Here is a 27,605-nt window from a genome sequence, read left to right as displayed (position 1 = left end):
ACATTTACTTTTTTTTTTTTTGAACAAAAGTTGAGTTTAATTTTGAACAATAAATAATGAAATTTGGAACAATCATGAAATACAAATCAATTCAAAGAACTAAGATTATAAAAAAAAGGAAAGAAAAAAAAATCACATCAAAGGTGCTGTTCATAAAAGAGGACATATGCCTCATTGCTCACAAGTGATTTTGGCGAAATTGGGAACACGTGTGAATCGTTGTATTCATGCTACGTGCCACTATATGGGTGTCTGCAATATGCTGTGTAATGTCCGTTGTAAGTAGTCCCACTGTGATTTGAAAGTGTATATAGATTATAACGACAAAGAGCCACATTGTCTGCTGCATAACTGCTCATATCTAATCCATCTGAAGAAAAGTCAATGGAAACATTCAATTTGCCTCTGAACCTTTTCGTCGGAGAGAATCTTTTCAACTGAATTACTAAAATTCGGGGAAACTTATAGATTGATGAGGACTTTGTACATTTTCTCCACATTTACTTGTATCAAATAATAAGAAAGCAATTCCATCGCCAGTACTCTTCAATCTCTGAATCAATATTTCCATATTCTCTATATCAAGAGAGTAGTAACGTGAGTCAGAAAAAGTGCTCTTTTTCGTGGAATATCTTTCAAGTGAAATTGATAGAAATACTTCAAAATTATTTTTATTCTCCTACCCAACATTCTAGATATGCATGAGTGAAAAAAAACTTGGATCCTACTTTCTGAGTTGGGACGTCAAGTTGAAAATTAAACTGCAATACTTACTGTTATATTGACATTAAATTTTCCATAAAGTCCTATCAGATCATCCTTGGCAATAAGATGTGCCTGCTTGTGGGTAAGGTTTATCAAATAATCACTTTCGTCAATATATAAATCGAAATATGATGTTATATCTTTATTTTTGCTATTGGCATCAACATTGATTACCGACGTTAGGGTGAAATTGATATCGGCATTTTTACCATCATCCATATCTTTGCCGATAATCATGATGATAAGGTCACCCTGAAAAAAATATATATAATAAGGTTAGCTAGCTCCTAGTCAGTACCGGAAGGTCATTTCAGACGAAGTGAATCGTCTGAATATACCGAACAAACTAAATTGATTCCATTTAGTCATAAGCTTTATCTACAGTTAATTCAGTAGGATGTACCACTGCGCCACCTGCAGACAAAGTCCGCAAGCAACTCCACAAACACACACTCTTCATATATAGGAAGGTATTCACATGTGTCTGTACTTTCAAGTCCTATTATATTTTTCAGTAGTCTTTTCAAGCAATCAAAACGTCAATTGCTGCTGAAGATGAACCATAGAATGAATATAGGCCTATAATTCTAGTTCAATAGTGCTATTTCACATAACTTTCGCCTTCTTTGAGGATAGAAATCATTCGATTCGTAATTTAACACACAATAATTAACAATTTGAGCCAATTTGCAATGAAAAAATAAAAAAAGGGATTCACTTTTTACGAATATCTCAAAAACTTCACCTGCGGTGAAGCACTGAAGCTGCCCAGATGCATTTATGGAAACACAAGAAAGTTGAAAAAAAGCATGTAGCATTGGTTAGATTCGATAGTGATAGAACTCATGAATAACTTTGGGGTTTGGTGGTCAAAGATGAGACTACTGATGACCGCTAAAACTGAGCGCCTAGGCACGGTGTGAAAACCATCATCATTTAAATCAATTTAGACTGAAAAACTCACCATAATGAGGCTATAAAGATGAGAAAAAAACGGACATTTTGGGATATGAGGAGGTACGAACATAAAACCAGTTCACGTGATATATGTCACAAAATCTGATCTGATCTGAAATATAGGGTGCCGGTAGAAACTTCACAACTACCCGCTTGCTTAATATACATACGATTTCCAGACAGAAGAGTATGTAGTTTTGTAATTGGCAAAACTATTAATTTTAGGCTTCAACGGAATCAGCGCGTGAATAATTTCATTAACAATCAGAATGCACTTCGAAGAAAAAATAAATTTTGAGTTATTAGGCTGTGCTAAAAAAATATTCTAAACCAAATGTTTTATTTGCTACTGCGGCATACTTTTTCAGTAATATTGTGATAATAATGCTAGTAATAATAATAGTAATAACAATTAAGATGTCAATGTTTATTCTAGGTGAAAAAGAACAATATTTTAATGTCAATGCACTGAAGACGTCTACCGCAGTAGCATATGAAACGTTTGGTATCTTAAGTTCCTTTCCACTGCGACCTACTAGCCCGTATTTTATTTTTTCTTGCCGTGATTTCGGTCATGAAAGCCTATGTCTAGGACTCTCGAAGGACGACCCTTTGTGGACCCTGCATTGAAATTCTTGGTAATGGGGCCGGAGAAATGGCCAGAAAATAACAAAAAGTACTAGGAAAATATTTCCAAGAACAAGCACGGTAAACTGACCGTCTTAGAACACCTGGATAAAAGAGGACGGTGATATATAATTTTTTTAAAAACTGTTATATTGATTTCGAAATTCGAAGGCTGATGTTAAGAGGATGTGAAAGGATTCTATGCTGTTTCTGTTTGGCCATCCTGTATATCTAGAACATATCGTTAGAGCAATAAATATTTCAAAATTCATCATCAAGTGTTGGAATTGTGTATAGTAAACACTTGAAAATTGAAATGCGTTCAAGCAATGATCAACAACACGTTTAATGTTTGATTCCTAGTGATACCGCGTAGAAAGTTCGCCCAAGAATCAGGCACCCATTCCAAGGATAGCAGAGCTCAAAACCCAACGTCGCTCCACTCAGATAGCCATCGAGTTCTCAGATAACTTGTTATCGTCTCTAGAACTATAATGTAACTATTATTAGTTACTATAAATCAGTATTTTTCCATGTGCCTGTTCACTTCCAACTTTTTCTGAAAATATACCTGTTTTTTACTTTCAGACGTCACTATATTTGGCGTAGTAAGTTCAGGAATGTAGTCGTTCTTATCGTCAACAATAATTGTGAAGTTTGAAGATTTGGAATTAACTCCTTCTGATCTCCAACCTGAAAAAATTAATTTTCAATTACTTAGAAATCTCAACAGAGTCAATATAATTTTTTAGTATTATTGAACACTTTGTTCCATTTCAATAGTTACGTTGTACAAAGAATGGTATATTTATTCTTCACCAACTTTCACCGTTGATTATTCTAATAGTAATATTGAAACTCGTAAATTCCAATATGTCTCGGCTAAATACATTCAATTATCATGAAGCCTAGAAGCAGTTGAATGAAATGATTTCAATACTATTAGGCAATGAGTGGAGTAAAATATTACAAACTTGGGATTTCTCAAAATTTCGTCTAGGCGTGGTTTAATGATAAACAAATGATAAGTAGTATGTTTATTCAAGTTTAATATCTTGATTCAATCATGAGAAATAGGTACATCGAATAACTCAACAGCTCAATCGCACTATATCGCTTTCCTCGCTTTCAAATTCTGCCCTCTTATTCAAAACTGAATAATACAACTGCCTGTTCACAGAATGTTTGCCTCTGCGAATCGATTCATACCTATAGGTACTGCTTTCCTAGTTTCTCGATAATAGGTTATTTCAAAAGTTTTATCGGTTTCAATGTCATATATTTTTGTAGCTCCATATCTCAATAAATAGTCATTAAACTGTGTCGTGGTATAACTACTGATCGGTGGAGAATTTTGTACTGTAATACATTTTTTTACGAATTTCGATTCCTTGCCTTTTTTCAGCTTATCACAATATGATGTCGTTGATCGATTTTCAGCCAATTTTTCTCTACGAATTCAAATTGAACCAAAGCGCTGCCGACACAGTCCGAAAAATTAAACAGACACCTGACAATAATAGTGTTAATGAACGCACTGTTTGACGTTGGCTTGCGACATTTCTTTCCGGAGATTTGCCTCGAAGATGAGTCAACCAGGCGACGAGGATTTGTGGCGGAGAACTGGGCGTCAGCTCCAATGTGGTTTTTGATGGTTTAAAACGTATTAGAAAGGTCGAAATGCTAAAAAAATGGGAGCTCCACGATTTGAACGAGCGACAGAAATTGTCACGTTTCGAGGTGTGTTCTTCTTTGCTTTTGCGCAACCAAAACAAACCTTTTTTGGATTGGATCGTCACGTGGTTCCTCTATGACAACAGGAGACTTCATGGCGATGTTTGGACACCGATGAGCCACCCAGGCACTTCCTGAAGGCGAAAAACCACTATAAAAAAAACCATGGTTACTGTATGGTGGTGAGCGGCTGGTGTGATTCACTATAACTTTCTGCAACCGGGCCAAACCATCATAGCAGAGTCCTACTGTGAACAAATCGATGAAATGTACACAAAATTGCGTCAATTACTAGTCAACAAAAAGAGGTTAAATCCTGCTCCATGACAACGCCCGTCTGCACTTTTCACAAATAGCTGTCCGAAAATGAAACGAATTCAGCGTCGAAGTTCTGCCTTACCCACCATAGTCCTCAGACCTCTCGCCAACCGACTACCATCTTTTCAAACAACTTTCTCACTGGTAGAATCTTCGCCAATCACGACCAGGCAAAAATGGCCTTCGTCGACTTCATCGAATTCCGAGCTGACAGAATTAATCAACTTGTGTTACGTTAGCAGAAGTGCATTGACTCAAATGACGCTGATTTCGGTTAAATTGAATAAATATTCACTGAGATATCACAATTTCTGTAGGGCTCGAGTATATTCTACCGAATCATCTCCGGTGACGTCTCCCATGCTGTTCTCTGTCTTATCAGTGGCGGGTTAGCTCGATTGTCATAGGCATAGGTAATGGTCATGGTGTGCAGTGTCACAATACATAATTACTCTGAGTATACAAGGTGTCGTTTAGAATAAGGTCTAGAGGTAAGATCCACATGAAGGAATTGCAGATAACATAAACTTGAAGAATTTGAAGACAAGTTTGATGGAATATTAGAAATAATTCAAATCTATTTCAACCCAATATGTTAGTGAATTCTAAAAAGTACAATATAATGGAAGTGTCTGAAATCATTTCATGAAATATGTTTAGACACTCTCACTGTTCAATATAACTGAGACCCAAACAATAATTTCATTATAAAAATGTCAAATACATTTTTTGTAACTAATTATTTGTTTTTCAAACTTCCATTGCAAAAGTGTCCATTTAGAATATACTATTAGAAAATTTCAGCAGTTGTTGTAATGCGCTACCTTTTTTTTGATCAACGGAGTCATTATATAGTGAGTAGATGATCTCATAGATGTCAGTATATAAGTAAGCAGAATCAGCAGAAATTGATACTTCTGCAATTCGGGTTGTCTCTTAGTTATATCGTTTTCCACTTATCAATGAAACCTTTGAGATCAAACGGGCGATCGCATTTTTATAAATTTTGTATCAAGTCAAGAAATTAGTAGTAGTCAAGTAAGTAGTATTTTTCAACATGGAGTTATCTTTCAAAAAGCGAATATAATAAATACATTTCAAGTAACTCCCACTTTTTAAATAGCTCAAAGAAATTCAATAATACATCTTTCGATGGAACTGGAAATTGTTGAAATAGAATGATTTTTTTGGGAGTTTGAATAGTTTGGAGAAAACAACTGATCTTTTTCATTTTCATACTGAACGTTGCATTTTTTTATATGACTCAAAACTAGTATTATCCGATGTAAAAAAACATCCTTGTGTTCACCTGAAATGAAATATGAATGAACTTACGTATTTGATTATCTTCACAATTTATGGAACAGGTAAAGTTTTTTTCATGGTTGTCTCTGTCGATATCTTTACCATTCCTCACTTTCACTACATTATCAATAATGTAAAACTTATCATTACAATTGCCCTGTTCTGAAAATCTACACACTACTGTATGGAATGGAACTGAAAAACGAAAAACCCAAATTAATCATCAGTGGATGAAATTATGACATGAAGAGAGGAGCAATGAATAAAAATCACATTCTGTGGTGGAATAAATTTTTCTATTGTCCTTTATTTGGTGAAAACCATACAAAAACATTTTTGGAAAGGGACCGTATTCGATACATTTGACATATTAAAATATTTTGACATATTTCAAATCTTTTTCGACATCTGTTTAAGAAACTCAAAAATAAAAAACTTTCGAGGAGAAAACTACGTAAAATGTTTTACACGTTTATTTTTGAGGCAGAGCTAGATTTCAGTCACAAATACATTTGATGAGTACTCTTTGACATTAATAATAATAGTAATATTAATAACCCCGGATGACGTTCGAAGAGCACTTGTGCGTTCCAAGAACTTTGCTGTTCCAGGCCCAGACGGACTGAACACATATTGGTGGAAAAAACTAACAAGTATCCACCGCCATCTGGCCAGAGTTTTCAACTCATGGATGGACGGAGAGCAGCCGATTCCAGATTGGTTTGTCGAGGGCCGGACGTTTTCATCCCCAAAAGCGGAGATTCATCGATTCCTAAGAATAACAGACCGATAACATGCTTGAATTCGTGTTATAAGTTGTTTACAACTTATTATAAACCCGAATACTCACCGCAGTTGACCGAGTGTTCGAACGGATATATGAGCAGAGAGGGTCGGAGAGAGCAGTCGCTGGATGTAAAGCTGCTCATCGACAGATGTGTAACGCAGGACTCGATACAATACAAGCATAACCTCTATATGGCCTGGATCGATTAACGTAAGGCATTTGATACATAATCGCATGAGCTCATCTTGAATTTGCTCAGATGCCTTGCGGTATCCGACAAAATAGTGAGATACATTAAACAACTGATACCACTTTGGCGAACTCGCTTCACCATAACATCTGGTCAAGCCAGAGTACAAACGTGGTGACTCACTTTCAGGGCGATTTCCTCAGTTTCCTTCTCTTCTGCATCTCACTATTGACATAATCTATTGCGCTCAGAAATACTCCAGGGTGTAACTGTGGCACCCCCGGAAGGAGCTGTATCAACTCGACGTAAAGACCCGAAAAATGATGCATCTCTATAGGAGTTTGCATCCCAAATCCAAATGCATCCACGGTAGTATTTCCCCCGACAACAGGGAGGTCGTGGACTTTCGAGTTTGGAGTGTCTACATGGCAGAATGGTACTGGATATAGCCTGTAAAGTCGTCAGGGGTTCGGATCCCCTTTTCTGCATGGTCCGTGACCATGAGAGAGCAGGAACTGTAGCATTTCTCTTCAGGGCAGCTGCCCTAGCAGCTTATGAACTTGGTTTAGTTTTTGACACTGAACGAGGTGACCACAACTCTGTCACCGAGTTGGAACCCGTTCAGCAAAAAACTCATATAAAAGCCGCAGAGATCACCTCACTTCTGCGGAAACACAAGGATGAGCCAATGCTTCAATAACATTGAAGACCTTGGCTTATTAAAGCGTCTGACTTTCGATTTCCTCTGTTCGAGTGGGCTGAAGTCGGAAATTGAGGTGTTCATCATGGATTGCCAGGATGATGTCTTCAACACCTCAGTCTACCGCAGTCGCGTGATGGATATAGAGGTTCCTGAAACAAGATGCAAGGCCCGCCGCGAGGTGCCCGAGACCCAAATGCACTTGCTATCAGCATGTTCAGCATATGCGGTCTCAGCCTATATCCATCGATATAACGCGGGACACCGGTGTTGCCCTACGCTCCAGGGGATATAGAATTCGTTGTGGAGAACAAGATGTGCCGAATTTATTGGAACTATTCGTTCCCCACCCTCAGGCTCATACAAGCTTATAAATCTGATGTCCTTCTTGACCACCAGAGCAAGACGATATTTGTCGTGGAGTTTTCAGCTCTTGATGAGACGAATATCGTCCGAAAAGGGGAGAAAAAACGGATACAATATCGACATTCTTGGCTCACTGCGCTTGATCAGGGCACATGATTCTCGGATCCACTGATCACTTACCCCACGGAGTGGGGTAAGTTGATAATGCTGGCGCGCCCTCCCGACGGAATCGGGACTTCAGGGGATAGGGCCTGACCAGCACAAACTACGGTTAAACTCATAATAATAATACGTGGACTTCCGAGTTTGGAGTGTCTACATAACAGAATGATGTTGGATACAGCCTGTAGAGTCGTCAGGAGTTAGGATCCCCTTCTCTGCATGGTCCGTGACCATGAGAGACAAGGAATTGAAGCATTTCTCTTTAGGTCAGCTGTCCGGGCAGCTGATGAACTCGGTATATTTTTCGACACTGAACGAGGTGATCACAACTCTGTCACCGAGTTGGAACCTGTTCAGCAAAAAGCTCAGATAAAAGCCGCAGAGATCACCTTACTTCTGCGGAAACACAAGGATAAGCCAATGCATGGGGTCTTCTTCAATAACATTGGAGTCTTTGGCTTATCAAAGCGCCTGACATTCGCTTTTCTCAGGTCGAGTGTACTGAAGTCGGAAACTGAGGGGTTCATCATGGCTTGCCAGGATGATGTCTTCAACACCTTAGTCTACCGCAGTCGCGTGATGCGCGACACAAGGTGCAGGGCCTGCCGCGAGGCGCCTGAGACCCTAATGCACTTGGTATCAGCATGTCCAGCAGTCTGTGCCTATATTCATCGACATAACGCGGCCCTACGAGTGCTATATTACCATCTACGGCACTCTTACGGTATTGACGAAACACCGGTGTTGCCCTACGCTCCAGGGGATATTGAATCCATTGTGGTGAACAAGAAGTGCCGAATTTATTGGAACTATTCGTTTCCCACCCTCAGGCTCATACAAGCTGATAAGCCTGATGTGGTCCTTCTCGACCACCAGAGCAAAACGATATTTGTCGTGGAGTTTTCAGCTCTTGGCGAGACGAATATCGTCAGAAATAAGGAGGAAAAATGGATAAAATATCGAGATTTTCTCTTCGAACTCCGCAGACTCTATCTAGATCACTCTGTCAAGATGGTTGTTCTGATTATTGGAGCTATTGGTGGAATGATGTTCTCTCTACTCTCGAATCTTAAAATCATACCGGCTTACCGCACTAAGGCAGAAATCTTAGCCGCACAGATGCAGAAGGCTGTCATTCTTGGCTCACTGCGCTTGTTCAGGGCACATGATTCTTGGACCCAATGATCACTTTCCCCACGGTTTGGGGAGTGGTCATTGGTTGATGATGCTGGCGCGCTCTCCCGAATGTATCGGGGCTTCGGGGGATAGGGCCTGACCAGCGCACACTACGGGGAACAGAAATAATAATAATAATAATAATAATAATAAATATGCTTTATTATCCAAAGAGGAACTCTTATTAACAAAGCTTTGGTGAACATTGCTTTTTTGAGAAAAACAAAACATAGACAAGTACATGAAACCAGAGTATAAGCTAGTAGATTAATAAAAATATCTAGAGTCCTACCATAAAAATGAAAATAAAAATTTTGAATGTAAAATGTTTTGGAAAACATTGGTTAAACACAATATAAACAAAATAACATACCCACAAAAATATATAAATTTCGTCATAAAATTCTTGCAGACCATAATTGGGCATCTCGATAAAAAATCTTTAGTTGTGACTGGATGTGATTCTACTTATGAGTAATATACAGTTTTACCTGCAGTTGTCCTAGTTCGTAAGAAGTTATTTTCACAGCATAACATCCAGATGAAAGTTTTTTGTTAAGTGATAGTATGTGGTCCTCAAACTTCAACTTATTATCAATTAATAACCCAAGAAATTTGTTGCACGATGTGTTTTTAATCACATTCGAATTTGAAAGATAAAACTTTGGTTTTTGAGACATTGAGAGCTAATGAATTTGCATTACACTAATCCGAGAGTTTGGAAATATCAGAGCAGATGGAATTATATGGATCATTAGTGTTGGTTTTGTGCCATAATATTGTAGTGTCGTCGGCAAATAAAGTATAATTACCCTCTATATCTATGGTAGTCAAGTCGTTGATATAGAGTAGAAATAGGGTAGGTCCAAGTACTGAGCCTTGTGGTTAGGTTATTATTGTGGCTCACACCCATTCACATTCGGCCAAATAAACCCAGCTTCTTAACGAAGCCGATTAGTTTGCATGGTGAGTGGTCTTTCAGGTCAGATGGTGAGATGGTTCTGCCAAACTCTAAAAACCTGATTCGGTCCCTAGCGGGACAGGCACGAAGTATATGCTCTGTTAATGAGGTAGTCGGATAGTCAAGTTGCAAGTTTCCCACCTTGATACCCATGACAACCTTCCCATTTGAGGGTTTTTTCACGGATGAATCTAAGGCATGACGATACCTTAGATTCAGCCGTGCAGGGCTTTTTCACCTTTGATTTTGGTGAATCATCACTTGAGCGCAAACGTTTGCTAATCTGCTCATGAAGGGTTTGTTCCCTCACCTGAAACAGATTCTGCGTACGCCGCAGCTCTCGCTCCTGAACTAAATTTACAGGGAGGTCCGTTGGAGTCGTAAACTCGACATCCATCTCTGTAGACTCGCTCCTGAAATAAATTTACAAGGTCAGTTGGAGTTGTAAAATCGACATCCATCTCCTCTGTAGACTTTGTAGCCTTGTGGTACTTCGTTAGATATGTCAGACACGTCAGATATTGTTGTATATTTAATCCTTTGACTTCTACCCGATAGATGAGATGCAAACTATTTATGAGTAATACCCTCAATACCACAGAGATAAGGTTTTCTGACCAGAATCTCGTGATCAACATAGTCAAATGCTTTAGAGAAATCGCAAAGGACTGCTGCTGTGATCTCCCATCTATTAATGTTACTATACACTTCATATAAAAATGAAAATATGGCATCATGAGTATTTTTGTTTGACTGAAATATTACCGAAGTTCAAATATTCACTTAAGAGTATTTCTACCAGTCTCTTAGCTCTATTACTTGCTTGTGTGATCTTTTTTTGATAAAAATTACATTTTGCATAGTTAATCAGTTTTTTATAGATGTTTTTGTATTTTTTGACATAGTTATGGAATGCTGTGTTATTTGTGAATTTTTTTACTGTGGTTAAGCGATCGTAGATTACTAGAAGAGATTTTTATGCTTTTGCTGAGCCAGTACTTTTCAAATTTTAATTTTATCTTTTGATGGAGAAAGGAGTTGTTGAAAATGGATCAGAGCTAATTATAAAATGTTTGAAGAGGATCACATCCTGAGTATGTTCCCAATTACTTTGACAACAGTTTAGGAATAGAACCTATATCATATACCTATACTTTTCGGAACTTTTCACTTTTTTTTTGTAGAATCGATGTTAACACTGAAGTGAATACCTTCGTCCCCGGTAAGGATAATATTTGACTTGAAAGGAATTTCAATGAGCAGTGATTTGAGTTGAAAAAGGAAGGTGTCCAGTCCAGCCTATCGAGCCCAGAGAATAATTTCGGGATTGCCAAGTCCCCGAGATTCTGGTCGAGCATCGTTTCCTTCAGTCTAGTAAGACTCCTCCAGACATCTTCATGAGACGGTTCGTCTCAAGAATACTTTTTGGCCACCAAGTATAAGATGTTTCTCTGACCCTTCTTCAACTGTAACACTCCTTCGACTTCTGGATTCTGTTATCGTAATGTTTGGAGCTGACCGAATTTCTTGTTGAATACCACAGCGATACCCTTGGACATTTGGAGATCATATGCCACGCAGTGAGCTAGTGCGTAATCCACTGGAACCTTGAAAAGGTCTCGTGGCTCTTCTCGAGTCACCCCACGTATGACCTTCTGTCCGTTCGATTATAAGGACATCAATTGCTGGAACGCCATTCCATCCTCTGGTGGTCTGAGGGCGCGAACTTTATCGTGATTTCTAGCATAAGGAGCCAATCTATTGAAATGGACGACCCTAGGCTTTCCTCGAGGTGGCTTATGGATTCGGTAGACGAAGTCATTAATCTTTCATGATTTTGTACGGACCTTCCCACGAGTTCCGCAAGTTCGGTGATAAACCACGGCGTCGCTTAGGGTTGTACAGCCAAACTCTGTCACCGGTTTCGAATTCTCCAGCATTCGCCTTGATGTCATAGGCCTTCTTCATTCTATCGCTGGCACTCCGGATGTTCAGACGGACTCGTTCATGCATGTCGTCCATTCCCTGCCGAAGCTTGCAGACATAGTATTCCCCCGCAGTGTCTTGTTCTAGCGGGGTTCCAATTTTCAGGTCGCAAGGAAGCCGCAGCTCTCGGCCCATTATAATACTGGCAGGGGTTTGGCCGGTTGACTCGTGCACTGCTGAAAGATAAGCCAGCAGGAACAGGTGGAGGTATTGGTCCCAGTCTTTTGGATGGTCAGAGACTACCTTGGACAAGTGGCAGTTTATGGTCTTATTCATTCGTTCCACCATTCCATCGGACTGTGTATTTAAGGCTGTGGTTCTGGTCTTTCGAATGTTCAACAGTTTATATATTTCTTGGAACAAGTTGGACTCAAAATTTCTGCCCTGGTCCGATTGCAGCTCCAATGGGACACCGAATCGACATATCCATTCCTTTACCAGGATGTCAGCGACGGTAAAGGCTTCCTGGTTGGGCAGGGCATAGGCTTCTGCCCACTTGCTGAAGTAGTCCATGGCTACTAGGATGTATTTGTTTCCAAGGTCGGACCCTGGGAACGGGCCGGCGATGTCGATGGCGATTCTTTCAAAAGGACTACCAACGTTATACTGGCGCACTGGAGCTTTCGGTCGTATCCTAGGTCCGTTACTGACAGTACACTTTCTACACCAGTCCTTGACGTCGGCTTGACAATTAACCCAGTAAAACCGTTGTCTTACTTTCTGGAGAGTCTTCGTTACTCCCAGATGTCCTCCAGTGACTCCATCATGGATTTCTTTGAGCACCTCTCGTTGTCTGTTCCTGGGTACCACTGTCTGGCGCCTTTCTTCTCCACCGTCTTCAGACTCCAACACCCGCTTCAGAACTCCGTTTTCCAAGGTGAGGGAGTTCCATTGTGCCCAGTAGGACTTAACCGCTGGTGAATAACCTGCTACCTCCTGCCACGATGGTCTTCGGTTACTTTTCTTCCGATAACTAAACCAAGATCTGGGTCTTCCTCTTGGTCTTCCCTGATCTTATTATCTTCCCAGTTGTCGTCTACAGCTCTAGTTCTACAAATGGCTGCTTCCTTCTCTTCTGCTCGTCAGCAATGTGAGCAGTCATCGGGGCATGGTCTCTGTGATAGGGCATCTGCGTTTTTATGGCTAGCCCCAGCTCGATGTTCTATTTCGAAGTTGAATTCTTGAAGTCTCTCAATCCAGCGCTACTTGGCCCTCTGGATTTTTGAACTGCAAAAGTCATTTGAGAGCTGCATGGTCCGTTCTCAACAGAAATCTTCTTCCATACACGTATTTGTAGAAATGCTCTACACTTTTGACAACGGCCAATAGCTCTCACTTGGTGACACAATAATTGCCTTCTGGTTCACTGAGCGTTTTGCTTAAGTAGCCAATAACTTTCTCCTGTCCATTCTGGATCTGAGAAAGGACTGCTCCAAGTCCCACGTTGCTGGCGTCCGTATCTAAAATGAACTTTCCGTCCGGTAGGGGATAGCTCAAAACAGGAGCGTTGATCAAAGCTCTTTTCAACTTCTTGAATGAGTCTTGGCATTCCTCAGACCACTGGAACTGGATTTGCCCTTCTGTGAGTCGGGTCAATGGTTTGGAGATGTTAGCAAATCCCAGCACGTACCTGCGGTAGTAGGTGCATAAACCAAGGAAGCTCCGAAGCTGATGTATGTCTTTTGGAATGGGCCAATCCTTAACTGCTTTGATATTTTGTTCGTTCACTGCCACTCCTTCCCCAGAGACAACGTGTCCAAGGTAACGGACTTCTTTCTGGAACAGATGGCATTTCTTGGGACTGAGTTTCAATCCAGAACTCCTCAGATGCTTGAATATCCTCCAGATTTTTCAAGTGATCGTCGAACGATTTTCCGACCACGATTATGTCGTCGAGATACACTGTAATGCTGGAGTATTAAAAGCCCGAATGGCATAACCGTGAATTGCCACAATCCTGAACCGATCTTCTGGGGCCAATTCAACTTGCCAATATCCACTCTCCAAATCCAAAGTCAAGAAAATTGTGGAGCTGGCTAGCGTGTCTAGGGTGTCGTCGATTCTTGGAAGAGGGTAGCTGTCTTTCTTCGTCACGTGATTTAGTTGGCGATAATCCACGCAGAACCTTGTCGATCCGTTCTTCTTCTTCACTAACATGACTAAGGAAGACCAGGGGCTGTCAGAAGGTTCGATGACTCCTTCTTTCCCCAAATCGCTGACTATCTTGTCTGCCTCCTCTCTCTTGGCAAGAGGGAGTCTTCTAGCTAATTGCCGGATTGGTCGGGCATTTCCAGTATCGATTTTATGCTGAACCACATTCGTTCTGTCGCCTTTTCCTCCTCCAATGTCGAAGATTTCCTGGTACTTCTTGATTAACTCCCTCAGTTTTGATCGGTGAGTTGGTGTTATGTCCTTGGAGGAAATGTCAATCAACTTCTCCAACTCTTCAGGCAAGTTGTTGGCTTGGCTAACCGAACTGCGTACACTCCGTATCACCGAGGGAATGGACGAACAGTGCCCCAGCATTGTTCCTTTCTTCAAGGTCACGGGAAAGTAGTTGACATTCATGACCCTGACCGGCACAACTTCATCAACATGCAACAGGCTCATTTCCTCGTCCAACTTTCTCATCGTGTACCTTAGGCTCGAACATTACCACCTTGTCGATGCTCGCACTTCCGTCCAAGCGAGCCTCTAGGATGGTTTCAGCCCTTTCAGGTACGCGCATGTCTTCAGCCAACAGGACCCTAATCATCTCTTCGCTTCTTCCATGAAGCACCAGCTCTTCTCCGCCGACACGTAGGACGTCGTCTTGAAAATCCATCTCGAACCCTCTGGAATTCATTATGTCTATTCCAATGATCGCATCGTCCTCGATGTCCGCCACCAATGCACGATGTTTCAATTCAGTGCTGCCCAATACCAATTCAATTGGTAGTTCTCCAAGTACAGTGGCTGGCTCCCATGTTGCGGTGCGTAGCTTTCAGCTTGACGGTTCAATTCTTGCCGGTGTTTTGACAAAGGTTGGCCCAAGAATGGTTCTAGTCGCACCTGTTTCTAGCAGCATGGTGCAAGGCTCGTTGTTGATGAGGCCGTCTACGGCCGTCGTTGGAGAACAGCAAGATATGCGTTTTTTACGCAGGCTTGCTGGGTACAGGCCGACGATTGCCCCTTCTCATCGACCTCCTCTAGTTTTCCTTATTTGGTGTCGATTCATTGAAAGCTGGACATTTGCTATGCACATGTCTAATTTTCCCACAGTTCCATCATCTTATTTGTTTCCCTTCAGGCTACACTTCTTTCATTACTTTTCTGATGGTGGCCTCAATATCAGCAGGCACTTATCCATCTTCCTCGATAGCTCGAACTTTGCTCTGGCTCTTGCAGGATTGTTTTGCAGCCTCAAACTCCAGAGCGTTTGCCAATGCATCCACGAGATGTTTGGGATGAGCTAGCGTCAAGGCCTGTCTCGTTTCTTGGTCGCGAAGTCCATCCAAGAATGCCTGGACCAATCGAGCTAAGTCGACTTCAAACTCCTGTAGGGTTTCTCCTGATTTCTGAGAGCGGTTCTTCAGCTGTTAATGGTAAACGTGTTCTAGGTGTGCCTGTCCATACCGTAGCTCAAGATGCTTTATGAGTTGGTCATAGTCTTCCTGTTCTTGGGCCGTGAGGGTTTGCAGAATATTCGTTGCTTCTCCACGCAACGCCAATGTTAATGCTACCGCCTTTTCTCCTACTTTCCATCCATTCGCTATGGCCGCAGCTTCGAATTGTCGGCGGTAATTTGCCCAAGGAGTTTTTTCGTCGAACTGGGGCGGCTTCATAGAGAGCTTTCCTGGTTCAGAACTGAGTTTGACATCTTTCAGTTCCGGAATTGAGTTTTCAGTAACCGTTTGTGTGGGGTGGGTTGCAAAACCAAATCGTTAATTCTGGATTTGGTTTTGCAACTTGCTAATTGTTTCCTTTATCTCGCTGATTTCTGCCTGAACTCCGCCTTTGATTTCCTCTACTTCTGTGTTCATTTCCTTCCTGATTTTATCTATCTCTGTCTCGATGGTTTCTATCCTTTCTTCGAGTAGGCTCGCCACACTAGAAAGCTCCTTCTGCAAGCCTTCTGCATTCTCTAGAAGTTCTTCCTTCAAGCTATTCGAATTCTCTAAAAATTTATCTTCCAAACTTTTCGAATTTTCCAGAAGCTTGTCTTCCAAACTATTCGAGTTCTCCAGAAGCTTCTCCTCCAGACACTTCGAATTTTGTTAAAGTTCATCTTTTACACTTACCGAATTTTCCAGAAGTTTCTCTTCAAGGCTTACCGAATTTTGTTGAAGCCCATCGAGTTTGCTCATTATTGAACTCTAATCATCCCCAGAGACTTCGAATACATATGTTTCGGGATCTTCTGCTGATTCAATCAAGTTATCTCACGGTCTCTTCTGGAGTACTGATTTCTTTCCGGAAGAATCTAGTTCTCTCTCCTCCAATTCTTGTGACTTTCAAGTTCACTAGGCGCACTTTCCTCGAACATATTTTGTCTCTTATTGTCTATTTTCCACAAAACTGAATACGTCCACTTATTTCAATCGAGTCTGAAACACTTATTTATTTTCACAAGTTTATTTTTTGCGAGAAAGGTCTATCAGTTTATGTTTCCGTTACTGTCAACGTCGCGAAACACAACGAATCACCAGTCTATCTGCGCGATCAAATAAGTTTTATAATAAATTTCACCGTAATACAAGGATTGTCCACCAAGCGCTCACAATTTTATTTTAAAAATACACTTCTGATCACCAATTGTAACGAATTGAAGAATTAACTGTCTTAAACAAATTTATTTTTAACAATATTTCACTATCACATCTGATTTATATACAATACTACGCTTAATTTATCTTCACAGTTAGAATTTTTTTTCAAACGCACGATTCATTTTCTAGATACAGACTCCCTCTCTGAGCGGGAACTCGACCTTTTATATTGGTAACGAACGTTCTAGGTACCTCTAGCGGTTTCGGTACTCATCTATTCTTTTCGTGGCGATTCGTCGATCGCATTCCTTTAGCGGTGAGTCATATGTTTGATGTCTGAGATAACGGTCAGGGCCGGCTTCAGATTCATTACAGTATTTAACTTTTTTGAATGTACTACAGAAAGCTCAAACATTTTTTCAAGAAGCAAATGGTTGTATTTATCACAATTTTCAAACCCTAATTCATTTCTCACCGAATCTTTCACTAATTTCATAGTCCCACCATGAGATGAGATGGTTTTGTAATACTCAGATAATATAGCATAATTGTGGACAAAAACTAACTCATTCTGTTTTAGCCAATGTTCATTCAGTAGTACAAGATTTGGAAAATTTGAGTCTTCTAGATAAGTAAATAACTCATCAGTTTTATTTCGTAGTGATTGGATATTCAAGACTATTTAAGACTACCTCTATTATCACCGGAATAGTCAGATTGATACACATCTTTGGGAATATTCAAGTCTACATTACAGTGGGGAATATGGTGCTCCTTTAACGGTCCAACCTCAATTGACGTTTTTTCGAAGCTAAATACAACATTACGGCATCCTAGAAATTTTCCCTTCAACATGATGGTAATACTGAATATGCAAAACCATCTGGAATGACAAGAGGTTCTATGATTAAAAATTACTTACTGTCTCTATCGGCATCAGTGGTATTGATTTTTACCACTACGTGGTTATCATCAGGTTTTTCAAGAAGGTGAATTTCTTCAAATTCATTTATATTAGGAATCTTGTTATTTCTATCAAGAATGTAGAATTCAACCTGAAAAATAACAGACTCAGTTCGGCATTCAAAATTTATAGTAAAATTTGTTATGATAGGTAATGATAGATATGATATGATAGGTAAGATTTGTTATGATAGGTGACAAGACTTCTTACATTTTCTTCTGAAATATATTACAGTGTTCCACATTTTTTATTTTTTGAACATGAAAAAAGGACGTCATGGTCATATCTGTAAAATAAATATTAGGGAACGGATTCATAAATATCATCAGGGAGTGACAAAATAATTCCTTAGAACCTTTCTCAAATATCTGATGTGTCTTTTTACTGTTTGGAAATCGCCCGACTTGTCCATTTCATTCAATTCTCTGTATAATACTGCTGCCTCTCTAAAGTCACATATCCCGACAATATGATTTTCTGTAGTATTCTATTGGTTACATACCGATGAATCGGGTACCGTCATAGCTGGTTCAGATCCAACAAACAGGGTAACAATTTGAAAACTTACAAATGCTATATCTGAGCAACCAAATGAAACATCGCTGAAAACAACTTGCACAATAGGGAGGGGAAAATAAAATGATGAACTAACTAGCTGACTTGATTCCACTTACCCTCTCGCCCCCCACCCACTTCAACCTTATATTCTTAAATGGCAACCCCCTACTTGTGATACCTTATCTAAAAGCTCTCAAGAAATGCTCTTCATTAGTACCCTACAAAGCTACATTCGATGTAGCTGTGTACAACACAGCTGAACGTGTGGAAATGATTTTCATATTATGTTAGAGCAGATCAGTGTGTAAGTGACGTGTATATTCGTCAACAAAATATTCGTAGCAAAATTTCAAGAAACTGGTACTGTCACAAATAAAAAAAGGATCAACCAAGATGACTGGACGAAGCGACGCAAATTGAAGTATTCGGACAGTTTGTAATTGATCATATTTTATCGACTCATCAGGCAGCTACAGCAACTGGATTATCTTGCGAATATGTGAGGACAGCACTCAAATTACATAAATTTCATCCACATGAAATGCAAATCTTTCAACAAATTGATGACGATGACTTCAACAGAAGAATTGAATTTTGTGAAATTATGACAGCTAGAATTATCAAGAACCTCGGTTCATCAAAAATATTTGCTTTAGTGACGAGTGTACTTTTTATTTAAATGGGCACGCAAATGAACAAAACGGTCGTTAGTGGAGTGACGAGAACCCACGACTATATGTATAGAGACGGTTAATGTTTGGGTTGGTATATTGAGAAATGCAATTATAGGGCCATGTGAGCATATATTTCGCCATTCAAATGGCGAAATCTATGCTCACATGCTAGAAAGATATATTGAACCTCGGATAGTCCATGAATTAGAGACATACACCGCAATTTATGTTCGGAAGAAAAGTTATCACATTTTCAATAGGATGGGTACCTCCTCATTATGTAGTTTCAGTTGGACAATGCTTAGATGATATTTATTCTATCTATCTATTGAATGACCTCCTAGATCCCCGGACCATTCTCCTCTTGATTTCTTTCTTTGGGACCACCTAAAATTCTGTTTTTTTGAAGACGGAACCTGGCTCGATAGAGCAACCGAAGATAAGAATACCTAGCTATTTCCAGAAAAACATTTGCCAATTTACGTTGAAAGTCTGGAAATAGACTTTATTGTCTTGAAAATAATGAAAATCATTTTGAATATTTCTCAAATTGATAGTAGAAAATAAAATTTTCATTTAAATAAAATAGTGTTTTATTCAATAAACCAAAAACTACTACGTTGACTGTAGCTTTCTAGGGTACCACTGAAGAGCATTTCTTAGGAGCTTCTGGATAAGGTATCACAAATAGGGGATTGTCGTTTAAGACTTTACAGTTGGGGTGGCTGGAGACGAGGTGATTAGTGAAAACACATTATCTATTACATCATTTTGTTTCGCTGTCTCTATTATGGAAGTTTTTTTCAGCGATTTCTTATATTTTATTTCGTTGCTCACATATAGCCATTGTGAGTTTTCGAATTGTCACCCTGTAGTATTGGTGGTATTCATCTGGGATACTCATTAGCTTTTTCGTTGAGTCAATCAATTATTGTCCACCAGTTTTTTTAGTGTTTCATGACGTTTCCAGACCAGTCACGATATCACTTTTGAGTTCATCAGTGACCCAAGTACATCTTGACTGTCTGAGGAAATTTCAATGCGCTCATTTAGTTGAGATCTCAAATTGGCTAGATGTTTGTTTCAGCTTTAGAGATTAATCAACCTCTGCTTCTGAAGCCACGGAAGTTATTTTATCATCCATGGATGCATATATCCCGTTTTCAATGAAACTTCTAACGGCAAACCTTGGTTCAATAAAAATTGCGAGCAAGCTGTCGCCTTCAAAAATCTCGCCTACCGGCAGTAGCGCAAAAATTCCAGTGCCAAAAACCAAACTAGATTTGTTGATGCTCGCAACAGCTGGAAAGGCACCACTTACTATTTCCACACTAGAATCCACAATGCCTGAAATTACTTTTCGATAACGACTACTCAGGCAAATTTTGAAACAGTTTAATATCAACAAGGCGCCTGGTCCTGATGAAGTGCCACTCATCGTACTTAAAACGTGCCCAAATGAACTCGTACCAATGTTTTGCAGACTTTTCAACCTGCCTTACAAGAGAGGGGTTTTTTCTTCTTGTTAGAAGATTGATCGCGTTCAGCCTATTCCCAAAAAGGTCAAGAAAAATCTTTAATATCTGGAAGGCTTTAACATCTTGAGCGATCATCAATATGGCTTTCGGAAACAAAGATCAACAGGCGACCTTCCATTGTATGTTAGCCATATTTGGAATAACGCAACCGAGAAACATGGAGGGTCAAGAGCTGTTGCGCTTGATATTTCTAAGGCCGTGTGTGGCATGAGAGATTTCTGGTCAAACTTTGATGCTATGGCTTGTCGGATTATTTTTGTGTATGACCCTCCAGCTTCCTGAAAGAACGTTCCCTGAAAGTGGCCGTTGATAGATATCTCTCGAATGATTTTACCATCAACAGTAGTGTTATCCAGGGATCCTTATTGTCAGATATCTTGTCATTTCATTTGGATTCCAGGATATCGGCGGATGAACAACTTTACCTACATCTGGAGGTTGCATATCTTAATGAGGATCTAGAAGTGATTTCTATTTAGGGTGAAAATAACCAGGCTCAATTCAATGCCAGGCATTGATTTTTTCCAAAAAGATGAATATCCGCTTTCTCCTTAGATAAGTTTGTTGGGGGTTTAAATGTACACCAATATGTCTTGATACAATCATGTTGCCAGAATTGAAAAGGCTGGTTCTCAAAAGTTTGGAACACTGTTTCGAACCAGAAAATAGTACACACCTAAGCAGTTGCTGAGGTGTGTGATGTTTTATAAAGTTCAGATCATACCTTCTTTGGAGTATGGTTCTCATGTATGGAGCTCCGCGCCCAAGCATACTATGAAACTGCTGAATTCCATCCAGAAAAGAATAATCCGCTTGATTGGAGACGCAAACAGCACTTGCAACCTTGATAGTCATGGGAAGTGTTCAAGTGACTTGGCACATTTGATTACACCATATATAATATATATATATATATATATATATATATATATATATATATATATATATATATATAAAATGAAACAATTAGTGGACATAACACTCCAAAAAGGGGGGCAAACCGCGGATACGTGTTTCAACAAGTGTTACCCAACTTTACACTTGGCTGCACCGCGCTGATGAGGCCAATAGCCAGAAACACGTGTCCGCGGTTTGCCCCCCTTTTTGGAGTGTTATGTCCACTAATTGTTTCATTTTTGATTTGTACATCATACACACTCGATAAAATCTTTGTATATATATACTTGTAATATTACGAATATCGATTCTGTCTATATATACATTTTTGGATTCACTTGCATTGATATCCAGTTCAGCAACAATAAAATCAAATGTTAAAATAAACTTTTGTTTCAAAAATAAATATAAAAAAAATATTTCAGGTACTCACCAATACCGGTTCAGACGTGTGAGTCATGTTGTCATCGCTAGCTGTACACGTATAATTGAAATATTCAAGTTGGTCCGTGTCAGCATCTATGAGTTGATTATCTTTAACTGTAAAAGTTCCTTTCAATGTATCTACAATCAGCCAGTCATATTTCGGGTTCTGGGGTCTGGAAATTGACAGAAACTTTTTGAATGTAATGTTATATCTTCATTGATTAATCAAGAATTGCTGCTAACGACGAAAGACAAAATGATGTGGATTGATTGATGATATTAAAGGGGTCTAATTCTCCTCACTAGTTTCCTACTACTCAGAGCCAGGGATGTATTCCATAAGGGAGGCGGCAGAAGAGAAACCACAAAAAATAACGATACGCAACTTAATTATTCCTAAATAACTTATTTCCTACTCCTACAAGGCAATGTATAAAGTGTTATGCCCAATGTCTATTCATTAAGTGATCTGAATCACCTTTGCCCTCCATTACAGATTTGATCTGCTGTGAAATTTTTGCCAAATTGATAAATATACAGCGTGACTCACGGTCGATGGTAGGTTAGACGTTTCTGGAAAACGCAAAGCATGATTTTTCTGAAAATTTCACCTCTCACATTTCCTTACCTGTTCTATCGATCTAAAATATTTTGAGCATTTCGGCGTTGCCACTTCCATCAAAAAGCCCTAGCAACTTTATTTTTTTAAATAAAACACCCCATATATTAATATATTTTTGGAATTGCTCTAGTATTTTGATACTTTTTTGTCGATAATGTCCTATCTATCTCTATCTGTTTTCGAGATAAAAAATAAATTGTGCTAAATATGGTCCAAAACATAGCCTTAATTAAAATTAAGTACATCAGTACTCTCAATTCATGGAAAGTTGATATTTTGATGATAGTTTGGACAAACTCGAAATATTCAAACAACACCAAGAAATCGACTCCATATCATACAGGGCATGCTAAAATTACTATTATTTCTATTGAGCAAAAAAGTAGTCTAAAGTTCATTTTTTCAAATGAAACCCCCTGTATATTACTCGATAAATTGAAAGATGGTGAAAAATGCTTCAAGATGATATATCATGTCCCTATACCTAAATCGTCAAGTTTTCTCAATAAAGTCGCTTCTTTTAGAAACATTATTTTTTTTAGAATTTGGATTTAGGTAGCAGTGGAATTATCAAGCTTATAGCAGTTCGGTTACTTTTATAAGTAATTTACAAAGAGTTATCGACGGTATTTCGAATCATCTTCCAAAATGAATGCAAATATTGATTATTCAAACGAAGTTCTTATGAAATTATTTATTATACACGTGAACAAAGTGATCAAATCATTGTCAGAACGTGTAGAAAAATCAACCAAATGTATCCTGAATTAACACCAATGAACGAGAGGAAGTTTGTAAGGTTACAAAATAATTTCCTTAACTATGGCTCAAAGTTTCCAGGGAACAACTGTACCAAAAATCAGTCATTTCTAGGTGAAAAGTATGATTTTGTGGGCTGAAACATGTGAAAGTACAGACAATAACAGAATAGGATGATTCAAAATAACAAAATTGAAAAGAAAATATCACATTTTCACAATGAATGCTGAAAATGTTGTCCATTACATTCTGAACACTTCAAAATGTTTTTTTTGTACGCGACTTGTGGTTGCTTTTTCAATTTCCTGGGGATCCAGATTTCCAATACTCCGCACTACTCGCCGTCGCAATTCTTCTTTGGTAGGCACTGGAGTACTGTATACCCTTTCTTTCAAAACACCACATAAAAAAAAGTCAAGTGGCGTGAGATCGGGTGAACTCCGTGGCCAATCCCACGGCCCTCAACGCCTAAACCAACGATCGTCGAAGAGTTCGTCAAGTTTCCTGGAAACTTCCTGGGTGGAATGAGCTGGCGCTCCGTCCAGTTGCAATTACGAAATCCTATATTCCTCTAAAGGCAAATTTTCAAGAAAATCGGTTACAGTCGTCCTTAATATTTGGAGATATCTCTTTGCATTCAGTGTGTCTTCTTAAATATAAAAGCTGATTTAATTGTTCTATCCACAATACAGAAAACATTCAGGTCAAATTTTTTTCGAAAACCCCTTTTTTTGTAACATGAGGATTATGATCAGCCCAAAAATGTTTATTTCTTCTATCGAAAATACCATCCCTCGTAAATTTTGATTCGTCGCTCCAAATTATTTTTGACAAAAATTCCCGATCTTCGTGTGTATTAATCAAAAGGGGTTCCCAAAAATGCATTCTACGTTCGAAGTCTTCTGCTTTTAGAGCTTGAACTTTGGTAAATTTATACGGATGCATTCCGTGATTTTTCAAAATTCGTTGCACTGAAGCATGTGATACACCTAAATCTTTTTCTGCACTGCGAATGGAAGCTTCTGGATATGCATAAAAATATGCCAAAAGTTAACAGTATTGTCCTCATTTGAAGTAACAGGTTTTGGTAATGTTGAAGACGCTTTTAACATGGAGCCATAGTTAAGGAAATTATTTTGTAATCTTACAAACTTCTTCTCGTTCATTGGTGTTAATTCAGGATACATTTGGTTGAATTTTCTACAAGTTCTGGCAATGATTTGATCACACTGTCCGTGTATAATAATTAATTTCATGAGAACTTCGTTTGAATAATCAATATTTGCATTCATTTTTGGCGATTTTTCGAAACACCGTCAATAACCATTTATCAATTATTTATAAGTCACCAAACTGTCATAAGCCTGATATTTCCATGGCTACCTAGAAATCAAATTCTTTACAAATCATTTTTTGTACAACTGTAATTGAAAATCTCTTTGATATAAACACTTGAATCAGAACACCTACCAAAAAATCATTTAGAAAAGTTCACACATGCAGTTCGTGCTATTGGTAATATTAAATCCAACTGTAGAAAGTCCTTCATGACAAACCAATAATCCTCCTTAAAATAACGTGAGTTGGCGTATGTAGTTGTAAAGATCCAAAGATCGTGTGTTCAAATCTCATGGATCCTATAATTCTTTTTATTATCAGCAGTAACGTTATACAAAAAAAATTTGTATGATACATTTGTTGAAAGTGATTTCATTTTGCTCGTGAGTTTGCTCCACTTGCTGACGTTCGTTTTGCAATAATCCCCACTCACAAAATAAAATGTCATTTTCAACGCTTGTAGGTAAAACGTGAATAACTATTTTTCCACAAAAACGGCTTTACTAAGAAAACTTAACGATTTAGGTATAGGGACATGCATATCATCTTGAAGCATTTATCACCATCTTACGATATATATATATATATATATATATATATATATATATATATATATATATATATGATTTGAAGCTTTATAACTTCTATTTCGTGGCTCTACTCAAGTAGAACCACGACCTCTTGATCTATAATTTTGGTGGACAAAATCTTTCAGATCGAAAAAAAAAAACTATCTGTTAATTTGTATTCTGTATCAAAAATACGGAAAAAATCACTCACGTGCAGTTGTAGGTAACGGTGTTAGTCACATCAAGATCTGTTGCTTTCACAGAACCAACAGAAGTTCCTTTTGCAGCCATTTCTTCAACTGTCCTGTTAGTTTTAAATGTGTCATCATCGAATATTGGTGTATTGTCATTGATATCAATTATGCCTATGAGTATAATGGCTGAAAGAAAGAAATATAATAATTATATTTATTTATTTCTTTGGAACATCCTAATATACATACATTACATTATAAAATACTCATGCCACATAATCATTAAAGTGTATAAGTAATTCAATACAAATTAATGACAAAAATGATGAAATAGTATTAGAAGAAAAAAATTACAATGATTTCAGAATAGATTGAATATGTAGATAAACATAACAAATATATTACAAAACAGAAAAAAACTGTGGTGAGATTTTATATAGTTGATGAGTTTTTTTTAATTGGAAAACATTTATCGAGTGGGAGTTCGGTATACTCATTCAAACATTCATGAAATGAAGATTTTGTCATACTAGTCAAATTAGTTTGAGGAAGGTGAAATTTTTGAGAGCTACTCGTTCTTGTTAAGTGGTTATGAATCTGAGATCAACATATACATAATTCTTCAAAATGAGATGTTGTGTGCTAGTTTGAAACTTTGTAGTGGCTACAATGTACTCAACATGTTTGATATAGTGGTATAACTATTCACTTGTGAAATAATCCCCATTCCACGATTCTCTAACTTTTGTAAAGCCTATACCTTATTTTTGTCAAACGAGTACAAAAGACTAACACAATAATTAAAATGGGGTTGGATTATGAAATTGTATAGTGTAATTTTTGAGCATATCGAAAATTGAGATGAAATTCTTGAGGAAAAATATATCTTTTTAGTCCTTTTTTTTATATATTTAATCAAAATGAACATGAAGAGATGAACGATTATCCTCGATGAAACATAAGTATTTGAATTCACTCACGAACTGCAATTTGTAATCTCATGTTGTGTCTGTTGATGAGTGATAACTTATAACCAATTAATAGGATCATATATTGAATTTTGGAGGTATTTAAATCACAAAAAACTCATATGATTTCAGATTGTATAATGCACTACCTGCCAATATTAAAAATATGAATAAGTTTCGTTTTGAATAAGTTATAAGAAAATTTAAAAAAAAAACTGTTTTTATTCCACTATAGAATATTTAGAACATGTTCGTAGACAGAATTTTAAGAAGGAGAATGTTTGCCAAACCTCCACACTGTTTTTTTCTTTTATACACAACTTTATGCCTTGTACCCATCTGTTTCTCTGACTTGTCATAAATGTAATTTATACATAACATGATTAAATAAATGTATGTTATCTTATCCTCTGTGAGACATGCAACCTCCTGTTGCCGGTGAAGATGTGCATCCGCAGCCGATGTCCTGGAATCCAAATGGAATGACGAGACGAGTGTGCTGTAGTCAGCAAAGCAATATATTGGATTCCACTACTTTATGTTCAAATCCGCTACGCCGCTACCGTAGAAAAATTCTGTAGAGGAATTCTGTTACGGTTGGCAATTCTGCTTCATCAACGTTGTCAATGTCACAGGTAAATCCAGTATTTTCAATATCAAGAATAATGTCTATAATACTCTTTACAAAAAATAATTCAAAGCAATTAGTCAATTTCTGTTTATCTCTAATGATAACTTTTTGATTATTTTGTTCAAGTTGAATACCATTAGTATAATAATTAGTGAACTGTTTTGTATTGATTGATTTTTTAGAGTTTTCCAAATTGAACGTGGTTTATGTTTGTTGCTGCCAATCTGATCAACATAAAATTTACTTTTCTTCAACTGATAATATTTACAACAACATTACGTTTATTTTTATAGTTTTGCCAATTAACATTATTATCATTTCTTTCAAATAACTTGTAAGCAGAATGTTTCTCTTTACTCAACCTTGTCATTTGACCATCATACCAAGGCAGATCTCCTTCGTAAAAAGTAATTGTTTTTAAAGGTGCAATTTCATTTGAGATATTTTCAAAATTTTCTTTAATATTATAATAAAATTGGGTTATATTTGTATTTGTTAAATAAAGAATTACAATCAATAAATTCAAGATTAATGTTGAATTTTAATCTCTTTCCGTCAAGTTCCTACAGTTTTTGTTCGTTTGTTTCTGTAATTCACCCTTTCACTATGAAAATATTTAACAGATATTTAAAGGTGGTCCGTGAGTTTAGGTTCATGCAAAACAGTTGTTACAGTGATGAAACAC

At 38.0% G+C, this 27,605-nt stretch overlaps 1 protein-coding gene across 1 annotated transcript in view; it reads right to left on the bottom strand.

Annotated features, from left to right (window-relative positions):
* Positions 1-27,605, bottom strand: part of LOC111505336 (cadherin-AgCad1) — a 129,441-nt gene that overhangs the window by 52,983 nt on the left and 48,853 nt on the right. The window contains exons 15-20 of the mRNA XM_074176293.1: positions 25,339-25,507; positions 21,847-22,012; positions 17,705-17,837; positions 5,737-5,901; positions 2,921-3,042; positions 775-1,017 (exon numbers count right to left, since the gene is read on the bottom strand). Of these exons, the coding sequence (XP_074032394.1) occupies positions 775-1,017; positions 2,921-3,042; positions 5,737-5,901; positions 17,705-17,837; positions 21,847-22,012; positions 25,339-25,507 (998 nt within the window). The remainder of the gene's footprint in view (positions 1-774; positions 1,018-2,920; positions 3,043-5,736; positions 5,902-17,704; positions 17,838-21,846; positions 22,013-25,338; positions 25,508-27,605) is intronic.

Source organism: Leptinotarsa decemlineata, unplaced genomic scaffold, assembly GCF_025532065.1.
Source record: "Leptinotarsa decemlineata unplaced genomic scaffold, Ldec_3_MD MMD2_P_RNA_scaffold_14, whole genome shotgun sequence".
NCBI classification, from domain to species: domain Eukaryota; kingdom Metazoa; phylum Arthropoda; class Insecta; order Coleoptera; family Chrysomelidae; genus Leptinotarsa; species Leptinotarsa decemlineata.
Note: the sequence above shows the minus strand (reverse complement) of the source record. Positions and strands in the feature narration are given on the sequence as shown.